The sequence below is a fragment of the Anas acuta genome, chromosome 14 (assembly GCF_963932015.1).
Source record: "Anas acuta chromosome 14, bAnaAcu1.1, whole genome shotgun sequence".
NCBI classification, from domain to species: domain Eukaryota; kingdom Metazoa; phylum Chordata; class Aves; order Anseriformes; family Anatidae; genus Anas; species Anas acuta.
The window spans coordinates 3,241,950-3,265,359 of NC_088992.1; the positions used below are offsets into that span (position 1 = coordinate 3,241,950).

The window sequence follows — 23,410 nt, forward strand, 5'->3', positions numbered from 1 at the left end:
CAGCTCTTGCCAGGTGACTGTTTTCCACCTATGATACACGGGGGTTAGGTGCTCACTGTATTCCATGACTTTTGACTTGGTGGCAGTTTTTTGTAAGGTGTAGAACCATTTAAAGGCCTACCTCATTGTGTGTGTTCATTTATTTACCAGTTCCCTCTAGAATGAAGTTGCATTCATTGTCCTTACTTTTCAAAAAAAAAAAAAATCAAATTTTTAGTGTAATCTTTCAAGGCACTTAAAGCATTGAAAAGATGACTGGAAATGAAGATCACCTATCTAAATTAGCAAACAAGTCTTGAGATTTATTTAAACTCTACTAATGTGTTTGCAGGTTGCAAAGCCTGGAGGTGAAGCATGTAGATTTTTTTTTTTTTTTTGAGTTTTGATTAGCATGGATCAGTTTATATAAGAAATATGTTTTGTTTTTTTTTTTTTCTTTATCACTCAGGGTGTTACAGCAAACATCTGCCAAATATAAACACTGCCACGAAGTTTTAGGGTGTGAATTAAAGTAAGAAGCAACAAAGCTATTCACAAGATTTGTTGACAAAGAGCTCCTCTCCCCATGTCGTAATGCTTTGGGAACTTTTCTGCTGCCTGTACCTTTCTGCTTGGGAAAGGCCAGGTCATGTTTTTCTGCATGTAAAAGCACCGATACAACTTAGGTATTACTGCAGATAAAGATGGGAAGTATTTCATTAATAACCCAAATCCTGACACTTTTGAGCGATGAGGGAGCTGCAGACCTCCTGCCTCGAGCAATCCTCTCCCTCCCTATAAACCCAAACCCCCCGGAGACCTTCGGGGAGACAAATTTCGACCAAAACTCCCCCAAAACGCCTCGGTGCCCGCTGCCGTCCCGCCCCCACCGCCGGGCTCCTCCCGCTGCCCGCAGGCGGCGGGGCCGGGGGCGATGCGGGGCGGCGGGGCCGGGCTGCGGCTGCTGCTGGGAGCCGGGAGGGCGGCGGGGAGCCGGGGAGCCGCGGCCGGCAGCGGGGCCGCCATGGTGAGGCCGGGCCGGGGCCGGGCGCTGTGGGGCCGCGCCGCCATCTCGGGGCCTTTCCTCCCTGTGTGGGTGTGGGTGTGGGGCAGCCCCAGCTGGGGCTGTTCTTTTAGTAGAATGACTGCGTGGCTAATTGGGCGTGCTAATTAATCCCCCTGTGCCCATCCTGCTGTGTCGCTCTGCTGCTTGTGTGTTCCCTAAATCCTTAATTCTTGCTGCACCCTCGCATGTTGCAGGCCCCTGGGCTTCACGCTGCGCCCCGAGCTCCTGCTGTGTGTCCGTGCCCTGCTGAAGCAGGGGGCTGTGGGCACAGCTGGCTTGGACATGGTGGGAGCTGCCACGATCAGCATGCACCCAAAGCTCCATCACGCTCCGTATTTATATCACGGGGGACATGTGCAGGTTTAGGACATCCACGTGCCCCAGCGAGGCCGTGGGCAGGTGGCTGTGGTGTCCCCGAGGCCAAGCCGGTGACATCTCCCCTCCAGCCAGGGCATGGACTTTGTGCTGCCTCCTCCACGCAGCCCTGGACTTTGCGACCTCCAAAAATCTCCCCCCATAAGTTCTCTGACATGCTGCGGGTTTCACCTTTTGCCAGAGAACACCTCTCGGCAAATTTAGGCTGAGCTTCGGCAATACTCGCATGTGCTTGAGGAATTCCTGCCTGCGCCTGCTGCTGCAGCAATGCCGCGTTCAGCGCTTGTGCTGCTGCAAGCCCAAAGTTAAAATCTGAAGCAAAAAGTGGGGTGCATAAAGCCCACCTCTTGTAAATGAGGCATCCCACTGAGCACAGACTATTGCAGTGATACTGCCACGTATCTCTGTCCCGAATTATTGGTGAAAATGTTGCTCTTTGGCCATTGCAGAAGTTTCAATTATTTTCTCCATGCATCTGTTGTTATCTCCCGCGAGGCTCCACTTGCTAATGGAGAAAGAGCTTCAAATCTCGCTGGGGCGGCATTAATTGCGCTAATTTCTGCGCTGCCCAGGCTGACAGCACCACCTGGTGGCCCGGGGGCTGCCGCTGGGACCCGCAGCATCTCCGAGCTGCAGAGCCCCGGCGGTGGCCTTGGGGTGCTGGGCGTGTTTTGGGGGTGCTGGTGCTGAGCCCTGACACCCAGCACATCGCACCCACCTGCAAGCCCTCTGAACGCTGCTCCAGCACCGAGCATCCTCCCCTTCCAGCCTAGCTTCGTAGCGTGAACTTGGGACCAGTCTGATCCCAAATCTAACTCTCCACTCACACGCTTGGCCTTGTCTGTGTCCCAGTGGCTTCAGGAGGGCTCCTTTTGTTTAAAATAAGGCATACCTGAACAAACGTGCTCTGCAGAATCGTGTGTTAATACCATTAGATTGTAACTTGGAATTGTGTTATCATTTGTATTTCTTTCCACCCTTAGTTAAGAAGCTCTCTGTTGCTTTTAGTATTACACCGTGCTTGCTATTTTTAAATCTATTCCTGCTTTTCTAGGAATAACAAAGTACAAGTTGTGTATATTATCTATTATTGTTGTTTCTGCCTTTTAAAATTCAGATATCCCCCTGATACACCTTTTAGCCTTGTAATTGTACTTTTAGCGTATCATGTAAATAATCTCTAATCTATAAGGCAAAGTGGAATAGCTGAAAATCAATTAAAGTGCTACAGCATCTGGACAATTCAGATGAATGAGGTACTGGGCACAGGTATGCTGCTGTCCGTGTTCATTGCCGTGAAACAGCCTGATGCTCTTGTCTAGTTTGTACAAAAACATTTATCCAAATTTAGCTGACCAAACAGAAGCCGTGCTTCTTGGTGTTGTAAGTTCCGTGAGTTAAGCAGCGCTCTGAAATTATAAAAAATAAAACACACTACAGTGAATTTTCCACCTCTTGCGTCTTAAATAGTTACTTCTCTACAATACATCACTGTCATTTCATCGTGCGGTTTTCTTATTGTTGTATAAAGGAACCTCAGTCTCACTGCTGTAATGGGTTTTATTTGTTTTTCTTTAATAGTCTTCCCAGTCTCATTGGCTAACAACAGAGGAGAGGAACCAAGTTTTACTGGATCTCAAAGCTTCAGGCTGGTCTGAGCTAGGTGAAAGAGATGCCATCTACAAAGAATTCAACTTCAAAAATTTTAATCAGGTAATTATTGTTATATACCACTTTTAATATAAAGGAAATATAATTGCTTTAATTTCCATATGGTCCTGATGGGAAAGTATTTGTATTCTGAAAGCTGGGAGTATCCTGTTAGGGCCAGCCCTGTTGGGTTTGTCTCAGTGAATTGGTCTCTGATTCCAATCTCATTAGGTGGAGTAAATTAAATCCATTTTGTAGTTGTTAACTAGATTTATTATTCTAACATGGTAATTTCTTGATTATAATATTAGGGTCAAGGTCAGGGTTGGTATTATGGGATTAGACAAATAATATTTAATCCTGATTTTTTTTCATTACTAGCTCTCTTGAATTATTACTAGAAATACATAAACGTTGGATAGTGGAGTTCATTCTTTATTTTTTTGTGCAGAAAAAATGAGAAAAATGGGTAAATACAAGAACACAAACTTTTGGGAAACAAGGTGGGAAAAACAGCACGCATTTCACCTTCTAAGCAGAAAGCCAGAAGTCTGATATGTATTCTTGAATGAATTGTTGTAGCTGATCTCGTGATGTCTTCGGTACAGCAGATTCCTGGTCAGACCCTGCCAGGTTTGTATTTGAAGTCCAAGTCCTGGCCACGTTTCAAATTGTAAGAACGTGTCTGTGATATCGGTTACAAACTTTATTTGCAAATACTGAATTTTGCTTGAGATTGCGTAAATTCAGTCTTCTGAGCAAAGTTGCAGAGAGTTATAATATGTTAACATTTTATTAGTAGGACAGGAGGGGAATGACAAAAATAACAGAAAACAGTAAGAGTGTGGAATGGTTGGAGGACAATTCCCATTCTGCTTTATTTCTGAGGCGCAGTGAGCGCTTCCTTTTTGGTGGCAGAGGACACGCAGGGTTTTCTTAGGGTGATTGCTCTCCAAGGTGGCCCTTTTCTCCCCGCGGGAAGGATGTTGCCAGCTCCAGGCTTCAGGCTGTGCCTTTTTCTGTGTGTAGTGACTGAGTGAGGTCCATTAATTTATGTGGCACTGCCTAAACCCAGACCAAGGTTTTTGGGAAATCCCAATGAGCTAGATAAACCATGATTTGTAACGCTGGCTGTGTTTGTGCTGTTCCAGGTTTGGGAAGCCGGGGCAGAAGAGAGCAGGTGGCAGCAGAGCTCCTGGGCTGCTCTGAGCAGGGCGAAGGAAAACAAGAGAATAACGGCAGGGAAACACAGCCCAGGAGCTGGTTGGTGAGCACAGACAGAGCCCTGGGCACATTTGTCCTGGATCGCACTTCAGTCCTGAGGGTTAATATAGAACAAATAAAACCCTATCAACTAATTCATAAGGCAATGCAGATGGGGAAGTCCATGAGAGGGAGCTCATATGAAACCTTGGGGAGGTGCAAAGGCAGCTCAAGGAGCTGGAACCACCAGGAGGAGGACAGCACGCTTGACATGATGAGATAGACTTGGCAATGCAGGGTGGGGGGTTGGCCTTTGTGCTTCAGATATTCATGAAACGCTGTCCCTGCCAGCACACGGTCAAAATCTGTTGGTTCAGCACAACCATAGTTTTATTCTAAACTTAATGAAAAGTGTTTTTACATGCTGTAAGTAAAGAAGTTGATTTGACCGGATGGACTCGGGCAGTGTGCCAATGGACAGGTCAAGAGACAAGGCAGGGGGGCCCACCAGCAGATAGCTAGAAAACCCACTGCTTCAGTAAAAACCTAGAAAGTTGTTGGTTTTTTTTTTTGACTGTACAGATTGATCTTATGAAATAGGTAGATATTCTTGGTCTTCCTAACTTGAAGATTGATGAAGCGTTTGCCAGTATACAAAACTGAGTATGCTCGGTAAATTAAGAAGTATACATGAGTACCTCTAACGTGTCATCTTAGAAATGGTACTCAAAAAAAAAAAAAAGCCACTTGAACTGCTTGGAAGGTGTTGGTGCAGTCTGTGTCGTTCCTTGGTGCCCTTCACAGGCATCGTGCTGGGGCCATCAGAGCCCACCTGGGCTTTCTGCTGGGGGGGCAAACCGGAGGCAGGTCCTCTGTGTGCCTCCAGTTAGGATCGAGGCTTTTAGGTGCAACTCCTTTTATTTCCTGTAGTAGGTTCTCTGTTTACAATATTTAAAGTGTGAGTGTTCAGGAGACGTCAGAGCACTGAGAAATGTTATTTCCTCAGTGGTCTTCCTTCTGCTCGTTGCAGATGGCATAAAATCAGGTGTGTAAAAATCCGAGTAGCGGAGCTGACATGAAAGGTCTTTCAGATTTATGCTTTGCAGATGATATTGGTATGATTAATGTATTCATTGCTTTTTTTATTGCTTCTCACAGATAATGTTCATGATGCATGGAAAATTCTGTGGCTTTAAAATCTATGCCAGGTTTACAAAGTCTGTGTATGTCAACAGATGTTAAGAATATAAACACAACTTTTATTATAAAGTCCTGCAAATGTGTAGACATGAACTTGGTTTATGTATATTATTTTCAGCATGAGAATGAAATGAAACTTCTGTGAAACAAGAGTTATTTAGATTCCTGAAGCTTTCAGGCTGAGATTAGCTCGGTTAAAAGCGATCAGAAATGGGCTGCCTTTTTAACAACTGACAAGCTAATGACACTTCTGGCTTATGGAATTATTTTGTAACACAGAGCTTGAAACTGCTGATGCTGTTTGTTAGTCTGAAGATACATTTTCATGAAAACAGGCTTTGGAGGCACAATTCCCTAAAACAAGCTGGAAAGCAGCCTGAAGCCCCCGTTGGAAGCTGTTTGCGAGCTGTGGGCACCCACTGTGCACCGATCCTGGGTCCTGCTCCTTCCTGGGCACGGCTGGTTCCTCTCCCACCGTGGTGGTGCTGCTGCTCATGTCCCTTCCCCGTCCCCTGCAGCTTGCCCGTGAAGCATGGTCATGTCGCCAGACAAGGATTTTCTGCATCCTCCCCAAAGATCCATGTTCTGTCTTCCTTTAGGGTGAGGTAGGCTTGTGGTGGGTATGTGCTCTAAGCTTGTAGAAAATACAGAATGTGCAGAGTAGAGGGAAGAAATACAAACGCAGCTCAGCTGTAGGAGAACACGTTGTCTGGCTGTGCTGGCCCTATTGATGTGCCCGTTCTGCCTTACCCACGCATCGCTTCTTGGTTTTCCTCTGCTCTTCCTGTTCTCTCTTGTAGGAGGGAGAATCTGGCCCCTGAAATGTGTTGCAGAGAGCAGTTGTGGGGAGAAAGGAAGAGCAGAAGAAGTTGCCAAGGCTTTGGGGCCTCTTTGTGCCATCAGGAGGGCGTGCTGCAGAGCCTGCACATCCCTGGGTGATGGACACAAAACGTTCACCTCCTGTCTGTAGGGTGAGCCCTCTGCAGCATTCAGAATAGGGACAGAAATGCAAGCAACCCCTGGTGGTGCTGCTGGGATCCCAGACAAGAAACTGCAGAAGCTTTAGGGCTAAATGTTAAGAGTTGGTCATCGAGGGAGGGTGGCGTGCTGCAGACCTCAGAGTCCTGGTCTGGATCTCAGGAGTTTCCATGAGTTTCCCCAGTCTGTCAGTTCAGCACGCTTTGGGAGGAGTGAGCAGTCAAAGGGGACAGACCTTAAAAAAGCAGAATTTCTGCTGAAAATGCCATGCCTTCCTGTTTGCACAAAGTACATTTAGGAGTAATGCAAAAGTTCTGTTGAAAGTCTCCTGAAAAGTTTCTTGCACGGTCTCTGCGGGCAGTGGTGATGCCTGCAGAGCAAGGAAACCGCTCTGGGAGCAGTGAAACAGCTGAGACCTGGGTTTCGAGGGATTTGTCCTCCCGGCCCCTCTCCTCCATGGCTTTTGCCCCAGCTCTGCGATACCTCCAGCTCCTCTCATGTGTTCCCAGCTCCATCTCTGCGGCAGGTTGGGGTCCCTCGTCCCTCTGCTCATTTTCGCCAGACCCGCAGGAACATCACAACACCGAGACTTCCATGGTTCTTGTCAAATTTGGCTGGATTTGGCTGGAGGGCTTAAGGGGCAACTGCCTGTGTGATTGCATTTCCTTAGGTAATCACGCCAAAGCAGAAAATGCAGTTAGGAAATTACGAAGGTGGGCATGTTTGCTGATGGCCAGGTTCAGTATTTACAGCTGCTTTCTTTTACTGGGTAAGTTTTTAATTAAGATTTTTTTTTTTTTCTCCTAAATTTCACATAGGAAGTCTCTGTAAGACCTCTAATGTCATTTTGTGAAATGACAGGAAATCAAACGTTCTAAGACTTTTTTAGGGTTATTTTAAACGTGTTTTGTGTTTTGGGGATGCAGGACACAGGTGAAGGATGAGCCTGAGTGGAGATGACAGTGAGGAAACGCTTTGGAGGATGGCTCGGGGAGGGCGGAAGCACATGTTTCATTGCAGTTGGGCAGCCTTGTGTTTTAAGAGCTTACTTAAAGATGTGCAAAAAATTTGGAGCTGTTAAATAAATTATTATTCTCCCTTCGCATGTCCCTTCCAGCTTTGCCAGCTCTCTAGCAGGAATCGGTGCTGTGCCCGTGCTCCAGCTGGAGCTGTGCTGATACTTCCCTTTTCTCCTCCGGCACGTTGCTTTGTCCTCTGTGTTGATCAAAGGTATTGGAAAATTTGTTTTTATATGTGTAGGCAGTGGATTTCATTGCTGCTTTATGGACATAATCTTTTGGCTGCTTGGCTGAAATATGTCCACGCCTTTTACGTATTGAAAACATAATAGCCTTTAACCTACAGTCTGCAGAGTTAAAATGAATTTCATGTAAAATATTCGGTTGTGGGCCACATCTCCAGCTTTTTATATGCCACAGTGGTCTTGTTTTTTTTTTTTTCTTCTCCATTGTCTGATAGTGAGGTCATTTTCAGTCCTCTGAGAAATTTTATTCCCAGCCAGATGCGGGCCATATATTAAAAGTAGCACCTGTGGCTAATATCACAGCAGCTTACCATAAATTTACATGGTAACTAGGATTATATCTGTCAAGACTGTTAAAAAATGTCTAGATTTAATTTGATTTCCAGTATTGAAGGAGCTCTCCAACATTTTGCTTCATAACTGTATTTTAAAAGTTAAAATCACTCCATTGTTAAGTTTTATAGCACTCCCAGTGCCCATTAAGTTGATTTGTTAAATGGAGGTCAGAATAAAGCAAGTTGGCTACATTAGGATCGGAAACCAACCCATTTGCGACAAATTTAGTCCTCGCGTGTGAATCTTCTCAAAGCCTGGGCACTGATTGGTTTCAGGTGTGGCTCATGTCGGTTGTGGTTAGCCTCAAGGAGCGAGCAGCCTGCAGAGCTGCCCCTTCTCATCAGCTTTGGTAATCAAAGGACGAGCCCCTTTTCATTTGTTTGGGGGGGAATTTGCTGTTTTTCACGTGGTGTTTGTCTCCTTGCTCCCTCTGCTAGAGTTCTGCCTTAGGTTGCCTGTTGAATGAAAAGAATCGATTTTATTTTTATCCGCCTAGGTAGGTGCTGGTTTTCATATACTCCTTCCTAAACCGCTTCGTTTTCCATTATCCTTTGAGTCCTCTCCCATATGCCGTGATTTGTGCACCTGCAAAGTTATGAAAGTATTTCTTTTGGTAGTTACGTTGGTCGCTGACTTCCCTGCCTTTATGAATACAATAACTGATTGGCAATAAATCAAAATTATTTACGAGCGGCTTTACGGAGTGGAGAAAATCTTGGTATCTGAAAATAATGAATTTCTGGCGTATCTGCCCGCTGACATTTTCCTTTATTGGAAACCGATAGCGAAATTCTTGGGCCTGGCAAAGGTTAACCTGTGGGCTAAACCAGCGTGAGCGAGCTGGTGCCTGTGGGCTGAGGGGATAGCACCCAGGGTCGGGCTGGGGGGTCAGCTATGGGCCTGGGACCCCATCCATCCATCCATCCATCCATCCATCCATCCATCCATCCATCCATCCCCTGCACCAGGCTGGGTGCTGGTGCCTGGAGGTGCCGTGCAGGTGGATCATTTGCAAGCCGAACAATCTCCATCCTCAGCTTTAAAGGAGGAGGAGGTGCCTGTCAGCGTGTCCTGTTTCCAGTAACACTTCCAGTTAGCCAGCAGCGAGTGTTTTTTTCTCCTGATGAGCAATACTGCAAAGCCGCAGCGGTGGAAACGTGCTGTTGGGTTGCGTCTAGGCAGAAAGTAAATCCTTGGTGCTGGGAGTTGGGAAACACCGGATTTATTTTCATCTCGGGGCACAAAAACATGTGTAAAGTCAGCCTGTGCTCCAGGATATTTTCAGACGAATGTTTTGCACTTGGCAATGTTTTTTTCTGTTTTAAATGAAGTTGCTGTAGTGCATCAGCTGCCTCGTGTGTCTTTTAAAGTCCTTGTCAGTCCAGCCTCCCCTTCCACGCCTGGGTATTGCCGTAAGACCCGCTTCGTTTTAGCCCTGGTGTGTGTATCAGTTGGGTGTCACTGTGCCTGGTGCCTCGGTTCTTCTCTGAGCAAGGTGGGCTTCTCGGGAGCCATCCCCTCCTTTCAGCCCCTTCATCCAAGTTCTGTAACGTGTTGGGGAGCTGCTGCCTGGCTGGGGGTGTCCCCTCCTCGGCCATGGTCCCATCACGGTGCTGCAAGAACTTGAAGGCCAGGAGCAGGCTCGTGGCCAGGTGCCACCTCCCAGGGTTGCACGAGTGGCATCCGCTGATCCTTCCCTTGGACCTAGCCACAATTAGGGATGCTCGTGTCCTTGATGAGCTAAATCACAGCTCTCTGGAGACAAAACCCGTGTTTTATGGCTTATAATCATCGGGGGTGGTGGGGTTTCTAATCGCTGTGCCTGGCAGACCTGTTGGGTCTTGACTTAAGCAGGCCCTGCCGATGTCTGTCCGGCCGACCGCCGGGCTGCTCTCCAGTTGGCTTCCCTTAAAAGATGGATTTATTATCACTTTAGTAGAAATTATGACGGCGTTTGCTTGCTGCTTGTTCCAGGCATTACGCTGAAAGCGCAAATAGGAATTATTTGTCCAAGTGCCTTGTGGGTTTCGCAAGGCTTCTTGTAGATCCGAAGGGGAAGAAATGTTTCTCCCTCCTCTCAGCTGTGTGTTAGGCACACGGTGATTGTCCCCTCTGTCTGAGGTTCAGAATTAAGTGCAATAAATGTTGGAGCAGCCACACGGGCAGGGCCACCGTGTGCCTGCACCCAAATGCAGCAAGTGTGAGCAGGTCGGTGCTGGAGCTGGAATTTGGGCTCCCTCCCACTACCTGCCCCGGGTCCAGAGGAGGACTCACGTTGCCTCTTCCGAAGAAGATGCTCAGCCAGAATAACGCTTTAGCTTTTTTCTTAGGGAAACCTCGTGTCTTGTAACTCCTTGTGCATTAAAATGTTTGTTTACAGAGGTGCTGGAAAGATGCTGATTAAGTGCAAGTAGCACATCTCTCCCTCTTGGTTGCTTAACTTTCTGCGTCCCCATGCCCTGGGATGATGCCTGGCTACATTTCCAGACCGTGAGTTGCTTTTTGCAGTTTTCCCACTTCCTCACAGCCACTCCACGAAACAGCACAAAGGAAAGACGTGCTTCGGGGTGCTACCCTCTGCCACTGTAATTCCAAATGGACTCTGGCTGGCAGAATAAACCAAAATAAGATGGCAGCGCACCTATTTAAAAATTAACCATTACTTGCCAAAAGCACATCAGACCCACTTAGCGGACATCCGTTAATCCGGTGGTTAGCCGTCCCGGGCTTTAATGCACACTGTTTTACACGTTAACGGTTTTGAAGTCGCAGGCCAGCGCTGACCTTTCACATCTGCTGCTCTCACAGTAGGAATCTCCACTCGCTGCTTCCTGTCAGGGCGGATTAGAGTGACGAAGCCCAGCGCTCGTGCTGGCTGCAATTTCGTTTTTGATCAGAATTATTTCTTTCACAAACAATCACATTTGCTAAAATGTTACATCTGCTCTGAAAAGCCACTGGCAGACCCACAGTTTATCAGTGTGATGTGAGTATAATTTTTCATTCGTCTTTCATAAAGCTGTAAACCAGCTTCAAATGGGGAGAACTTCCCGTCCTCCCTTTCCCCTCTCCCTGCTGCCCTTTTTCTTCCTTTAACTTGGTTGGGCTGAAGATGACAAGTCGCCTGTATTTTGAAGACCATGGACTGGTGGATGGCTTGGTGGGGCTGAGTGAAGAGCTCGCCCTGTGCTGAGTCAGGTTCGGAGTCCTCGTTCATTCATTTCAGGGTCTGGTGTGAGATTTTCCTTGTGCTGCGATGAGAATGGCAGGAGGTGCTCACATCCATGTCTGTGTAGGACCAAGGGATACCTTGACAGGAGAGGCTTTATTTCGTGATACGAGAGGTGGGTGCCTGCAGTGAGCAGAAGTCCCCCTGTCTTTACAAGCTCATTTCGCTGTGCTTAGGCGTGCTTCTTTTAATGCCCCATCTAATGGAGAAACAGAGCTGTGCAGTGGATTTCCCTTCATGGTGCTCTCATATGAATTTCTAAAAGAAATTCGATGTTCACTAAAGGACCAAGAATTTGCCTGCTCTTGAGCCCATCTGCCTGTTTCCAGGTGCAGGGATGTACAAAATGGGTTGGGTTCCCCAGGGGAACCCTTAGGAAACAAACAGCCAACGGGAGCACCCATGGGTCCTCTCAAAATACAGCACCTTGAATGTACCCTGCTGCCTCCAGGGACGTGTGTGGGGCACAGGGAGGGCTGAGGACAGCAGAAAGTGTTAAACGCGGGTTGTGTGCTTCTATCCAAATCGTTGGCAGTTAGCAATCCTTTTTTTAATAACGCAGCTTCACGTAGCTCCCTGTGTCCACTTCTCTGCTCCCTGCACCAGCCATTCTTCCAGACACCAAGTGCAGGAGACGAAATGCAGGTTGGGGTGCTCGTACGGACCGCAGAGGTTTCATCACACCGAGAGCGGTTTCATCACATCTCTCCTAATAAAAGAGGCATACAAGCCTGCAGACTTGCTCCCACAGTACCTGAGGATGTTTTCAGCAGCTCGGCTGGGTAAAATCCCTGAGTAGACTTGCAGGCAGTGGTTATTTGTGGTATTTCATGGCTTTGGGTCCTTTAGGCTCTGGCTTGGCCAGGAGATCCCTTCCAACTCCTTCCACCTCCGTCGTGATTTCTTCTGTCGCGTGTCTGAATTGTTGACCTCGTCTTTAAAAAACACAAACCAAACCAAAAAAGCTCACAGGGCAGTGGTAAGAGGGTAGTGAAGGATGATAGGATTGTGAGACCAGCTGCTGCTTTTCCTAATCCATCATAAAGCAATGCCTTTCTTATCACTCTTTGATGTTTTCTTAGGATCATAAATGGCAGAGATTTAAAGGATTATCAGCGGCAGGATATGATTGCCCTTGGATACTCAGCAGAGAATATTTTGTATATTAAACTGGTAGTATGTGTAATCTTGGCCAAAAGACCAAGGAAAATTTGGTCTGAGCACTTCTTATTGTTATCAGCGGCATATATGGCATGCAAACCTCATTTTCGTGTCTACAGAATGAAATCATCCCTTCGCATACAAGTCAGAAGCAGCATTGGGTAAAAAGAGGAGAATTTTGTTCCACTATAGCCAGGTCTGTTCCATCCAAAGAGCGGTGCGATGGGATAGTGAACTTCCCTGCTCTTTTGCACCAATTCAGGAAAGTTTTCCAGCAGGGAAAGCACCCGAGCTCTGTACAGGAGGGTTTGGGGACGTTGTTGAAGTTGGGGCATCACTTACTTGGGTTCTCATTCGCTCTGTTAGAGAGCAGCTTTGTGGGGTGGGCTGGCACGGCGTGGGCACAGGTGTTTTTCTGCCTCTTGGTGTGCAACAAGAAGCCCCTACGGGAGCAGAGACATGGCACGGGTCCAGGGGTGGGAATGGAAAAGGTGGGAGCTGGGGGCTGCCGGCATCTCGCTGCTAGTTTATTTTTCCAGTGTTTGCTGTGACAGCTTCATTCAGCTAGAGTTTTGATTTGCTGGGCCAAACATTTGTTTTAACAAGTAAAATTATCATTGTTCTTTCAGTTGCGCAGCCAAGAGAGTTTATTATTTTAAGTTACTGATTGCTTTAGCAGGTGCCCAGTTAATGGGGGCTTCGTTGTATTATTTAATGTTTACAGGCTGGGTGCAAAAAGCTCATTTAGGAAAATCACGTTTTGTGAAATTGCCGTTTTATTTGGTGTAAACCTCCTAAGTGCAACCTTCACATTCCTTGTTTGAGCTGGAGGATTTCTTCCCCGTTCCAGTTCAGTCCTGAAACCTCTGATTATTTTCTGTCTTTTTCCTGTGTTGAGCAAGTAAGAATGATTTTAAGGAGAAGGACAAGTGGAGCTTGTTAAAACTGGGTACAGATCTCTAAAATCCAACTGAACCCAATTTTTGAATAAATAAAATAATACTTATGAGGCTATGTTTGCCTAGTACTGAAGGAGCTGGAACTGCAATAATAATTTTAAAAAGGTGTTTATTTAGAATGCTTCCATATAAAGTAATACATCACAACTGCCATGTATGAAAACCCTTGGAATTATGTCTGATTTTAGCTGCTGTGGGTTTGACGCTGAAGCTGCTACAATGGGATTAATTTAGCGGCGAGTGAACAAAGTGCCACTAAACTTTTTTTTTTTTTTTTTTGCTCCCTCCTGTCATTGATCCGTGTTCACCCTGAACCAGTTGACTTCTACCTGGAGGCACCCAGCGTTACTGGGACTGGGAGATGTGCCGAGCGTAGGGTCGGGATGGGCACCACGATGGGACCGTGGCTGTGACACGTGTGGGGATCAGCTCAGCCCCAGGGGGATAGCATGTTCTGGAGTGCCCTTGTCCCAGCTCTGGCTGGGATTTTAAATTCGGGACTTCCACGCATTTTGCAGTAGACTTTACGGGCAACTGTAATTGCTTTTATGTGTCTGCAAGCACACGATGCGACGTGGCTGTGCTGAGCCTCGAACCCTTCGTCCCTCGCAGAAAGAAGTTGTAATGCTGGTTTAAGACACCTCACTTCCACTCTGTTGAGTTTATAAATCTTTTTGGTGGATTAGGTGATTAACTTGGGCGTGAAGTCTGTTCCCTGAATCACTGCGCGCATTATCTGCTGTCTGGTGGTGAAACCCAGGTGCAATCACTTACTGTAATAAAAAAGGAGAATGGGAAAAATGATCCCCGGCGCTGCTGGAAAAGTAAAAATGTGACAAGGAAGAGGGGAACAGATGTACCATTTCGTATCATCTTGTCACCAGTCAAATAGGCCCGAGCTCAGCAGTTAGGAAAACGCTGACTTAAGCCAAAGATAAGGCCGGGATTTGTGGGGCAGATGCCGGGCGAGCATCTCACGCAGGCGGCGGACACGAGCAAAGGCTCGAGCCAGGGGAGCAGGTCGGGGCTCTTACACCTTCTCCTGACCCTTTCTCTTCCCCTGACTCCCCGTATCCCTTGGCCTCCATGGAAAACGTGTATTTTAGGGCCTCGGGTGGTGCAGGTTAGGCCTGCACCTGCTTTCTGGCCGGCCGCTGGCACCGCTGAGGTTGATGCTGGGCTCGGAGGAGCAGCTCGGTGGAGGAGCTGCTTGGTGGAGCATCACACCACCACACCTGGTCGGGGTCGCCCCAAACTCCCCGTGCTGCCGGCGGCTTTCCTGCGGCCGGGATTGCCGAGGCTGCCGTCTGTCATCTCCTGCGGCGCTTGACATTGTGCCGGTACCTGCGTGAGCGAACGCCCCCGCCCCGAAAGGCCATGCCTCAGAGCTCCGGCTCTGCTCGCCTCCATTTATTCTTCATGTTCTTCAAATTGGTAAATCATATGACAATAAACAGAAATACCCTCGATGAAGAGAGAAGGGGAAACTGTTGTTTATCTGGTCAGGTGGTTTAGATTAGCAGTGATGCTGGTCTGTATTATGTTACTTTAAATCATAGTGTCCCAACAGGACATAAATTATGAAGATTGTTACAGTATGTTTCATCCAATGTAAGATCAACAAATTGGAATAATTTTTTTATAGGAAAATCAGTGCTTTGGCAAGGTTATTGTTGAAGAATTTAATTTAACTTGAGCTTTGCTTGCATTATTTCTTAATATATAAAAACTATTTGCATAATGTATGAAGTATAAACATTTTTAGAATCAAAGGCAGGAATGCCTTTTCCAAGATTACATAGAGTGGCAAACTACTTAGAATAGATCAGTGTTTGTGCTTTTGCTGTCAAAAATGTTTGATATAGAGCTGGCTAGCTAGTTTCTTCACCGACATAATTGTAAACAAGTGTTGGGAGACAGACCCCGCGTTCTTTGTGCAGCGCCGTGTAAAGGTTTTCACATACGCTGCCGCAGATCTAACGGCGAGCTTGGAGAGCAGTGTTTACAGCCACCATCTGAATATAAATAGGTAACTTTTTTTTCGGAGAGCAAAGCAACGTTTCACGTTTGTATAAATGATGTGTGCAGCTAAGCATGGGGGATGTGAGCAGTCGGCTGCGGGTTGGAAAAGGGTATTGTAAATGCAGGAAAGTGTAGACAATTAAGTTGGGAATTTTTTATTTTTTTAATTTTTTTGAGGGGTTTGCTTTTTGGTTTTGTTTTGCTTTGTTTCATACAGCTTCTTTATGGTGACAGCAGTGGCAACCCAGCACAGGCCAGCATGTCTGCGGCGCTCCACTTCACCCGTTCCCTTTATCGGTGTCCTTCAGGGCTGTGCTCGCTCTTGTCCCAAATCCTGAGCACTGCTCGGGCAAGGGGAGAACTGCCTGCACTCACAAAGTTTTGCTGCTCAAGCTGCTAAAGAGGAGAAAAAACCTTTTCTCCCCAGTTTGCTGGAGGCCGTTGCCCTCCCGGCTCCTGCTGGGGATGGAGAGGATGGGGACACGCAGCCACAGCTCGCAGCTCCCCCAGGACGAGATGGGGACGTGGCTTGCCCGGCTCCAGGCAGGCAGGTGAGGGGCAGAGGAGCAGTTCTCCAGGACGTGCTGATGCAGGGCATGTTTGCAGGAAGGGCTGAATCACCTGGGGTTTAGCTGTGCTTTGGGGCACAGTCTTGTTGTGGTTTGGGGCACGGTCTCGTTGAGTTCTTATGCGGGATGGTGCTGCATGAAACAATGGTAAAAGGGGGAAAGAACATTGCAGATGCATTCCCCTGGTTCATGCCGTGTGTGAATCCAGGCAGGACGAAAGCCCCAAGGCCAGCCCGTTCCCTGGGGTGGTTCACACAGGCCAGTGGTGCCAGCAGGAACCAGTCCTAGACTGGGCACGTGGCTTTGAGACTGAATGAATACCTGTCCTCGTGTGCTGCCTTCCCCTTCTCAAGCATTACTTAAACACTCTTCCTTATAAGACGATTTTTGCATATTTATAAGTTAGAAGTATTTCCTAATGGAGCAAGTAGAACAAAAATAAAACAAACCGTGGGTTTTTCTGGTGAGCACACCACAAAGCGTCATGAGGTTGAGTTAAAGCCTCGTGACTAGCTAAACATTGCTTCCTATAGCTTGCCATCAAAGAGCTTTTCCCTTTTCTCTGCTGACCCATAGCTCGCCAGTAGGTAGTAATGGAAGCTGGCTATGTGCAAGCTTGGGAATGAACCTTAATGATCTGCGTTTATTGTTGTAAGTGTCAAACTGCCGAGGAGAACACGTGCTACGTGCTGCGCACAGGGGTATTTTTTATTTGGGTGAATGGAAAGCAAATGTGCAAAGAGCAGTCGTCTCTTGCCATGTATGACAGCACCGCCGTAACTTGTTTTATTTATTCCTTTCCCACTGATAAATGGTACAGACGCAGCCCGGATGGGTGGGGAAGGGAAGACAGGTAGCCCTCACACTACGCAAGGTCAAGGTTAATGCTACCTCCAGCGTTATAATGACAGATGGGAGGCAGAAACCTTAATGTACTCGTGATTAGCATATGGTTTCCTTGGCTGAGCGTCTGAAGGATTTAGGAAGCCTGGGTACTCTCTTTGTAGCTCGCACATTTTAAAACAAATAAATAAAAAACCTTGCATGGTTCCACTGTTGAGCCTTTCGGCTGTTTTTCTTGAATATCTCCGTTTTCGAGGCAAGTACTGTCAGCTGCTAGCTCTGGAGGTGCACGGCGGTGATCGATCACTGGGGACGCGCCGCGCGGTGATAAATGAGCACGACACATCGACCTGCGCCGCTTTGATGTAGAACTCATCAAGATAATGTTGGCAAGCGCCGTACAAAAAAGCAGCACGTTTAAAAAGCATTAAGACGAATGGATTCCTCACTTAAGAAGTGTGAGAGGAAGAATAATAGCAGATTAGCTCCGGGATCCCACGATTCTCCCGGAGCTGCTAAGCGCGGCACGGCGCAGAGCCTTGGATGGAATTTCATCTTTCCTCCCACCGCTGAGAGCAAGGCGGCCAGCCCTGGTTTTCCCATTCTCAGGCAACAGAAGTCGCGTTAAGTCTTATTTTGTGATAGCAGCGTGTTTTGTCACTTTCCAGAGCGGTTTGGCCAGCCCTGAAACACCCTTATGAGCTAGATGTGACAGCTGCGTTTTTTTCAAGTTGTGGGTTTTCTTGTTTGTTTTGGTTTTTACTTTATTAGGCTAACTTACTCTTCTGAGAGTAGCTCTGATTTTTATCTCATGGAAGCACTGTGGCTGCTAGAGTTTCAAAACTATTTTAGCAGGGATGCTACGACTCAAACACCCGTAGTTTTCAGTTGTTTTACGACCTGAAAAGACACGAAGGAAAGAGACGTACCGCACACCTACGGCATCTCCTTGGCAGTTCGGAGTTGCTTCCCTCACTCCTGTACTGCTGTTTCTGGCTGGCTGCAGGGATTCTGCTCTCTTCCATGACTTTGGTGATGTGGTGAACTTACGTAGGGTAACCTGTATGTCCAGGTCTTACTTCACCCAGAATGTCCTAAAAGGATTAGGCTGGAAATGCCCACCAAATATACCTGTAACTGAACTGTCAGCACAGTTTATAGTAGTTAATACAGCAAACTCTCTTTAAACACTTCTTCATGGCTTCTAGAAAATGCACCAATCCTTTCTTGCCCCTCTTTCTCTTTCTTTTTCAAGGAAAGGTCTGAAAAAGTTCCCGTTGGTGGCTGAGGGGCTGCAGAAGTCTGTTGTTAATACAGAGAAGCTCGTGATCATGTTGTGCCTTACTGGTGTAAGCAAAGTACTTGTCCCACTTTCATCAAGAAATGTGTGATGGTCTGATAAATTTTGCCCACCAATGCAGTCTTGACAATGATCTTGCACTGCAGACTGCTTAATAATTTTCATTATTTTTAATTAAAGTTGAAGAAGTGCAGACTCCTGCTCAAATTAAGGTTGGTTGTGTTGCCGGAATGTGGTAATTACTTTAATTGATCACAAGATAGTTTCCTTGATCACCAATTAGACCAAATTACCGATCAAGTTTCAAGACGTGAAGAAATGTCCAAACTGATTTTATGTAATAGTGTTTTCATATCTAATCAAGCCTAAATATCTTTTCCTTCCAGAGCCAATTGTATTTTCTCAAAGCAAGGTTACGGCTCTACAAATACAAAGGTGATTCATAAACAATAGCGTTCCAATTCATTTAATTAGCAGAGGAAGCATTTAGGACCTTAATGGAGATTGCGCTGCTGAAATTGCCCGCTGGAACTGTAGCTCATTTTCTTAGCGGGGAGATGCTTGCGTTCTGCGTAGAAATAAAATAAACTGAAATACGAAAAGTAAGCTGCTCGGGGTGGTTTGCAGCGAGGGAGAGCGGCGGGGCACGCACGCAGTGCTTTGTGCATGGCCCCCGAGGGTGCCAGATGCCCCGGCTGGGACAGTCGTGGCCGCACGGCAGGAGATGGCCGTGGAAACCCTCCTGGTGGCACGGGGACCCTCGGCAGGGCACGTCGCCTTCACACCAGCACCCACAGCCCCGGGGGAGTGAGGAGAGAGGGGTTTGCTGGCCGACGAGCAGCACGAAGGAAGGTTGCGGAGCGGATGGAGTGAGCTGGGTAGTTCGTGTGCCCAGCTCCTGCCTGCCTCCTGTCCGTGTCCAAGATAAGTGTCCTGCAGTAAATGAATCGCACTTGGCCCGTGTAACTGTGTGTGTGTGTGCACGTGGATGAGCTGCTCGGGTGGGTGGATGGGGGCTGGGAGAGCACACACAAACCCCGTCGGGTTTTTTGAAGGTTTAATCTACTTTTTCCTTCGCTGTTTGTTTGTACCAAGGCAGCCTAGTTGCAGTGGCATCGGAATTTTAAACTTCAGGGAACCTTTCTGCGCATAGGCTGCTGCAGAAACGTACAGACTGCTGGAAATAACTTTCCTATTAAGACCATGGGCACTCCAAAATCATTTAAATGAAACTTGTTTTCGAACTGTTAATGCGTGCGTGTTCCCAATTGTCACTGCCTGGTGCACAACTTGCCGCGTTCTGCTTCAAAGCGCGCTGCCGAAACATTTGAAAATTTTTAAAAGTAATTGTTCACTCCGAGCAAAATTAAACTAAACAAGAGCTTCAAGGGAAGTTAGGTTTCCCGAATTTTGGAATGCTCTTGGGTCAAAGAAAAAAGCTTTTTAATTGCTGACAGTTTGGCGATTTCCAAATGACAAACCTCATTGGAATGATTTTCTCTGATTATAACGTTTGCATTCATTTGACTGGCAAAGCGACTCACAGAGTCATACTTCATCCAGGCACCGATTCTTTTTTTTTTTTTTTTCTTAAAGGTTTTTGTAATTTGTGAGGGGAAAAAAGACTGAAACTATTATCAACCATTATATGTTATTCATTGACCACATGTTTGTTTGAAACGGCCATCGCTTGGTGGAATGTGGGCTATATACATTCTCTTCCATAAATTAGCACTAAAAACCTACCTAAATCAGGTAGGTCTTTGTTGAGATCGTTGTATTATAATATGAACCAGACTATAACGTGGATGTTACTTATGCTTTGCATGTTAATTGAGGTCCTGAACCCCGATGGATGGAGCGCAGCACGAACAAAGCCCATTGACTTGAAGGCGTTCTGCGCACGCACTGAGGCCCTTTGGGCCCCACTGTGTAATTGCATTCTTGATTTACATGGACATTCTCATTTTCTTTATAATGCAGTGATTTGCTCTTAAGCATTTTGGCAAGGGTACGCTATTATTTTCTTCTTGAGCCTGTGATAAAACCTGCATCCTGGGGGAAAGCGCCGTGCAGAATATAGGGGCGGAGGATTGGGAAACCTATTTTAACTCACTTAAGGTAAAATATTTTCTCATAAAGCAGAGAGGCAAAGCCACCTGCCACCTCTCTCCCTGCAAGTTAAATAAATAGCAAAAGAGTTCTGTGAAAGGATGTGGTTCTGGAAATGGTATCTGTCCAGTGCAGGACTTCTGTGGCGTGGCGCTTAATTAGAAATGGCGTTGGCAAAGAGGCAGCGAGGGAGGAGGGCTCTCGGGGTGGATGTTTAAAATCACTGTCGGATGCCAAAGGTAAAATCACTGCCCCCGTGCAATGGCTTTGAGTCCTGGAGTAAGTAACGTTGAGCAGAGTGATTTACTGGGACCTGAAGGGGATGATTTTTGGCAGTGCAGAAACACATCGGTGGCTTGAGAAGGTGAGTTACTCCTCCAACACACCTCAAAATGGGGTGTAGTAGTCTGGAGCAGCTCCAGCAGCTTTTGAGGTCTTGGGGTGAGCCTTGATCAGCTTCTAGAGGAACTTCCATCAATGTCCTTGCAGGTGGAGGAAGGCTTTTTCCTCTCTGTTTTCTCTCCTAGGCTTTCGGGTTTATGACACGAGTCGCTCTACAAGCGGAGAAGATGAATCACCACCCGGAATGGTTTAACGTCTACAGCAAGGTAATGATCACATCCCCCAGCCCTAGTCACCACCACTGCAAGATAAGGAGACCAAAACTCTGGTACATCCTCGGTGCCTGTTCTGTAGCTTATACACAATGAAAGAGAGAAGGGAACGGAGAGAGGCTATGCCTTTTTAAAGGGATTTGGGTCGTTAAAGAGACAGAGATGGCACCAGGAGCCCGTTTTTGGCAATTGTTTGCTGCCAGCTGCATGGTTCAGAGCTGGCAACGAGCTAATCTGCAACAAACTCAACAATTTCGTCACCTCCAAGTGTAGCAAAACACTTGAGCCACAGACTCTGCTTGACCCAAATCCTTCATGAAACCGATATGCAGAATTCAAACATAAAGAACAAGTTATTTTATCAGACACCTCTGCTTGGGGAAACCCAGGGGTGCTAAGCCAGTTTTAGTGTGTGGAGCTTTAGTCCTCAGGTTCTGCTGAGCCTCCTCACCTCCCACCTCCCCTGGGCGATGTGAGCAGGGGGACACAGCTCGCTCCCTGCACAGCCCCCGGGGCTTTCCATGAAGCTCTGGCCTTGCTGCTTGCTGGGCTCAGCGTGGCTGTCCTAACGCCTCTCTTTCCCTTTCAGGTTCAGATCACCCTCATTTCGCATGACTGCGGTGGGCTGACGAAGAGAGATGTGAAGCTGGCTCAGTTCATTGACAAAGCTGCTGCCTCCGTGTAACACAGGTGTAAGGAGTTTGAACGCATCATCCGTCTGTATCTTGTCTTTAATTGCTGTTCCTCACTGACTGTAACTGATTTCACACCCCCCTGGGAGGACAAGGGATTTTGTAAAGGGTGGCTTAGCTTCGTTTGCTTTTAAGACCTTTATCTGAGAGACCCCTCTGAATGCCTGCGCTCATCCTTTTACACTGCTGGCACCACATGAGGATGTAGGGGATAAAACATCAAAAAATTGGGTTGGAACAATCCTTTCCTAGAAAGCAAAAGAAGCTGCAGTGAAAGCTAGCACCCGGCCCCAAGTGTCCACATTCCCCAAGCCCAGCGGAGAGTCGGGGCTGGTGCCAGCTGCCCTACAAGCATGCCCCACGCCTCCCACTTCCATTTCTCAGTTCGCACACCCCTGTGCTCCAGGGGATGGGATAGGGGCCAGGCGGGGTGCCCCCAGCCTACAGGCTTTGTCAGGGAAAAGTGACACTGCGTGCTGGGGAGCTGTCCCCGGCCTGAGATGCGGGGTCCTGCGCTGGAGGAAAAATTCCAGCTCTGCTCCAGCAAATAGCAGCACATCCCGGTGAGCTCCTGGCACTGGGTGCTGTGCTGGGTCAGGCCATGGCCACGCGTTGCAGGACGGAGCTGTTACTTCTGCTGCAGTGCTCGTACCTGCAGGAGAGGAGGGGGAGCTTGGCCGGGCGCCCGCAGCCGCCGGCAGCGGAGGAAGAGGCATTAGCAGGATTCTTGCTAAGCTGGGCTCGGCTGAAGCTATGCTCACCCTCCTTGTAGCTGCAATTACTCACCGGGAGCCTTGTTCCGAGAGCTGCGGATCCCTCCGACCAGCTTGAAAATAATTTCTTCCGCGCTTTCAAAGTCTTTGTTTTTATCCCCTGATCCTCGCCGGGACAGATTTCCCTGCCAGCAGGGAGATTTCAGCCCAAGGAAGGGCTGCAGCAGGGCCTCCCTCGTGCTGCAGCCTGCAGCCGCGTGCCCTGCGAGCCCCTCGGGGTGCAGCCGCCAGCCTGACACCTGCGAAATGCCCAGCACATAGCTGGAGGGGCACCGAAGGCAAGCTTACAAACTGCTGAGGAATGAGGTGCATGCCGAGGGGACAGGCGCTGCCAAAATCTATATCGGGCGCGTGTGCGAAGTGTGTGGTCTCTCAGATATTCGGGATGCAGAATGCCACTAGCTGACCCGCAGATGGCCGTGCCGGTAAAATAAGAAAGGTATTTTTTGTTAATCCTTAGCGAGCATACTGCCACATGCTAATTGTTAGTGGGAAGCAAGATGGAAGAGGTGGGGATTTGCCGGTGCTGACCATACTGGGGCTGTCAAATGCAAAAGAAACCCAAATTCAGGCTGCGTGCTCAGATGTTCCGTGCTCCGAAGTGCCTTTCCCCGCTGAAGGGGTGGATTTCCCTGATTTCCCTGATATGGTTTGAAATCGGTCGCTGTTGTGAGGAATGAGTGCAATTAAAACAAACAATCAGGCTGGGATGTCTCCTGTTACTGGTGGGGAAGTGAAACGAGCTTCACCCAACGTTTTGACAATGTCTCTAATGAACTGTGAAAACTCTGTTGTTGGAAATTGATATATAATGCAAACGCTTTGAATAAAACCAATAAAATCAAATTCCTCCTTTGTAATTTGTTTCTTTATTATTATACATATGTGACAAAGCTGTTTAGTTTTAAGATAAATAATATTTAGTTACTGGGAGGTCTTTGGTTTAGAATATTGATATTTATTTACATACTCCAAGGAAAAAATCCCCACCGACTAGTTTTCCCCTGCACTGTCTCGCTGTGGCAAGGAGCTGTGCAGCCCATGTGTTCTGAGGCTCCCAGCCTGGTGAAGAGGCAGAAACAGCC

General features: G+C 47.4%; 1 protein-coding gene across 2 annotated transcripts; it reads left to right on the top strand.

The window, feature by feature from the left end:
- The first annotated feature begins 847 nt into the window (after positions 1–847).
- PCBD2 (pterin-4 alpha-carbinolamine dehydratase 2) lies at positions 848–23,171 on the top strand. 2 transcript variants are annotated; one of them, XM_068697995.1, is made up of 4 exons: positions 848–1,006; positions 3,002–3,133; positions 20,774–20,854; positions 21,450–23,171. In XM_068697995.1, exons 1-4 carry the CDS (start codon positions 914–916, stop codon positions 21,543–21,545), a joined length of 402 nt encoding a protein of 133 aa, XP_068554096.1. In that variant the 5' UTR covers positions 848–913; the 3' UTR covers positions 21,546–23,171. The 2 variants fall into 2 exon arrangements, with proteins under 2 accessions (XP_068554096.1, XP_068554097.1); XM_068697996.1 differs by lacking the exons at positions 848–1,006; positions 3,002–3,133 and adding an exon at positions 8,403–8,547.
- The last annotated feature ends 239 nt before the right edge of the window (positions 23,172–23,410 follow it).

What these genes read in the sequence shown, in the direction of transcription:
- PCBD2 (XM_068697995.1), top strand. Translation starts at nt 914, where the DNA reads ATGCGGGGCGGCGGGGCCGGGCTGCGGCTGCTGCTGGGAGCCGGGAGG. An exon ending in ACTTCAAAAATTTTAATCAG is followed by an intron (nt 3,134 to 20,773) that starts GTAATTATTGTT and finishes TTTCTCTCCTAG; the next exon opens with GCTTTCGGGTTTATGACACG. An exon ending in GGTTTAACGTCTACAGCAAG is followed by an intron (nt 20,855 to 21,449) that starts GTAATGATCACA and finishes TTTCCCTTTCAG; the next exon opens with GTTCAGATCACCCTCATTTC.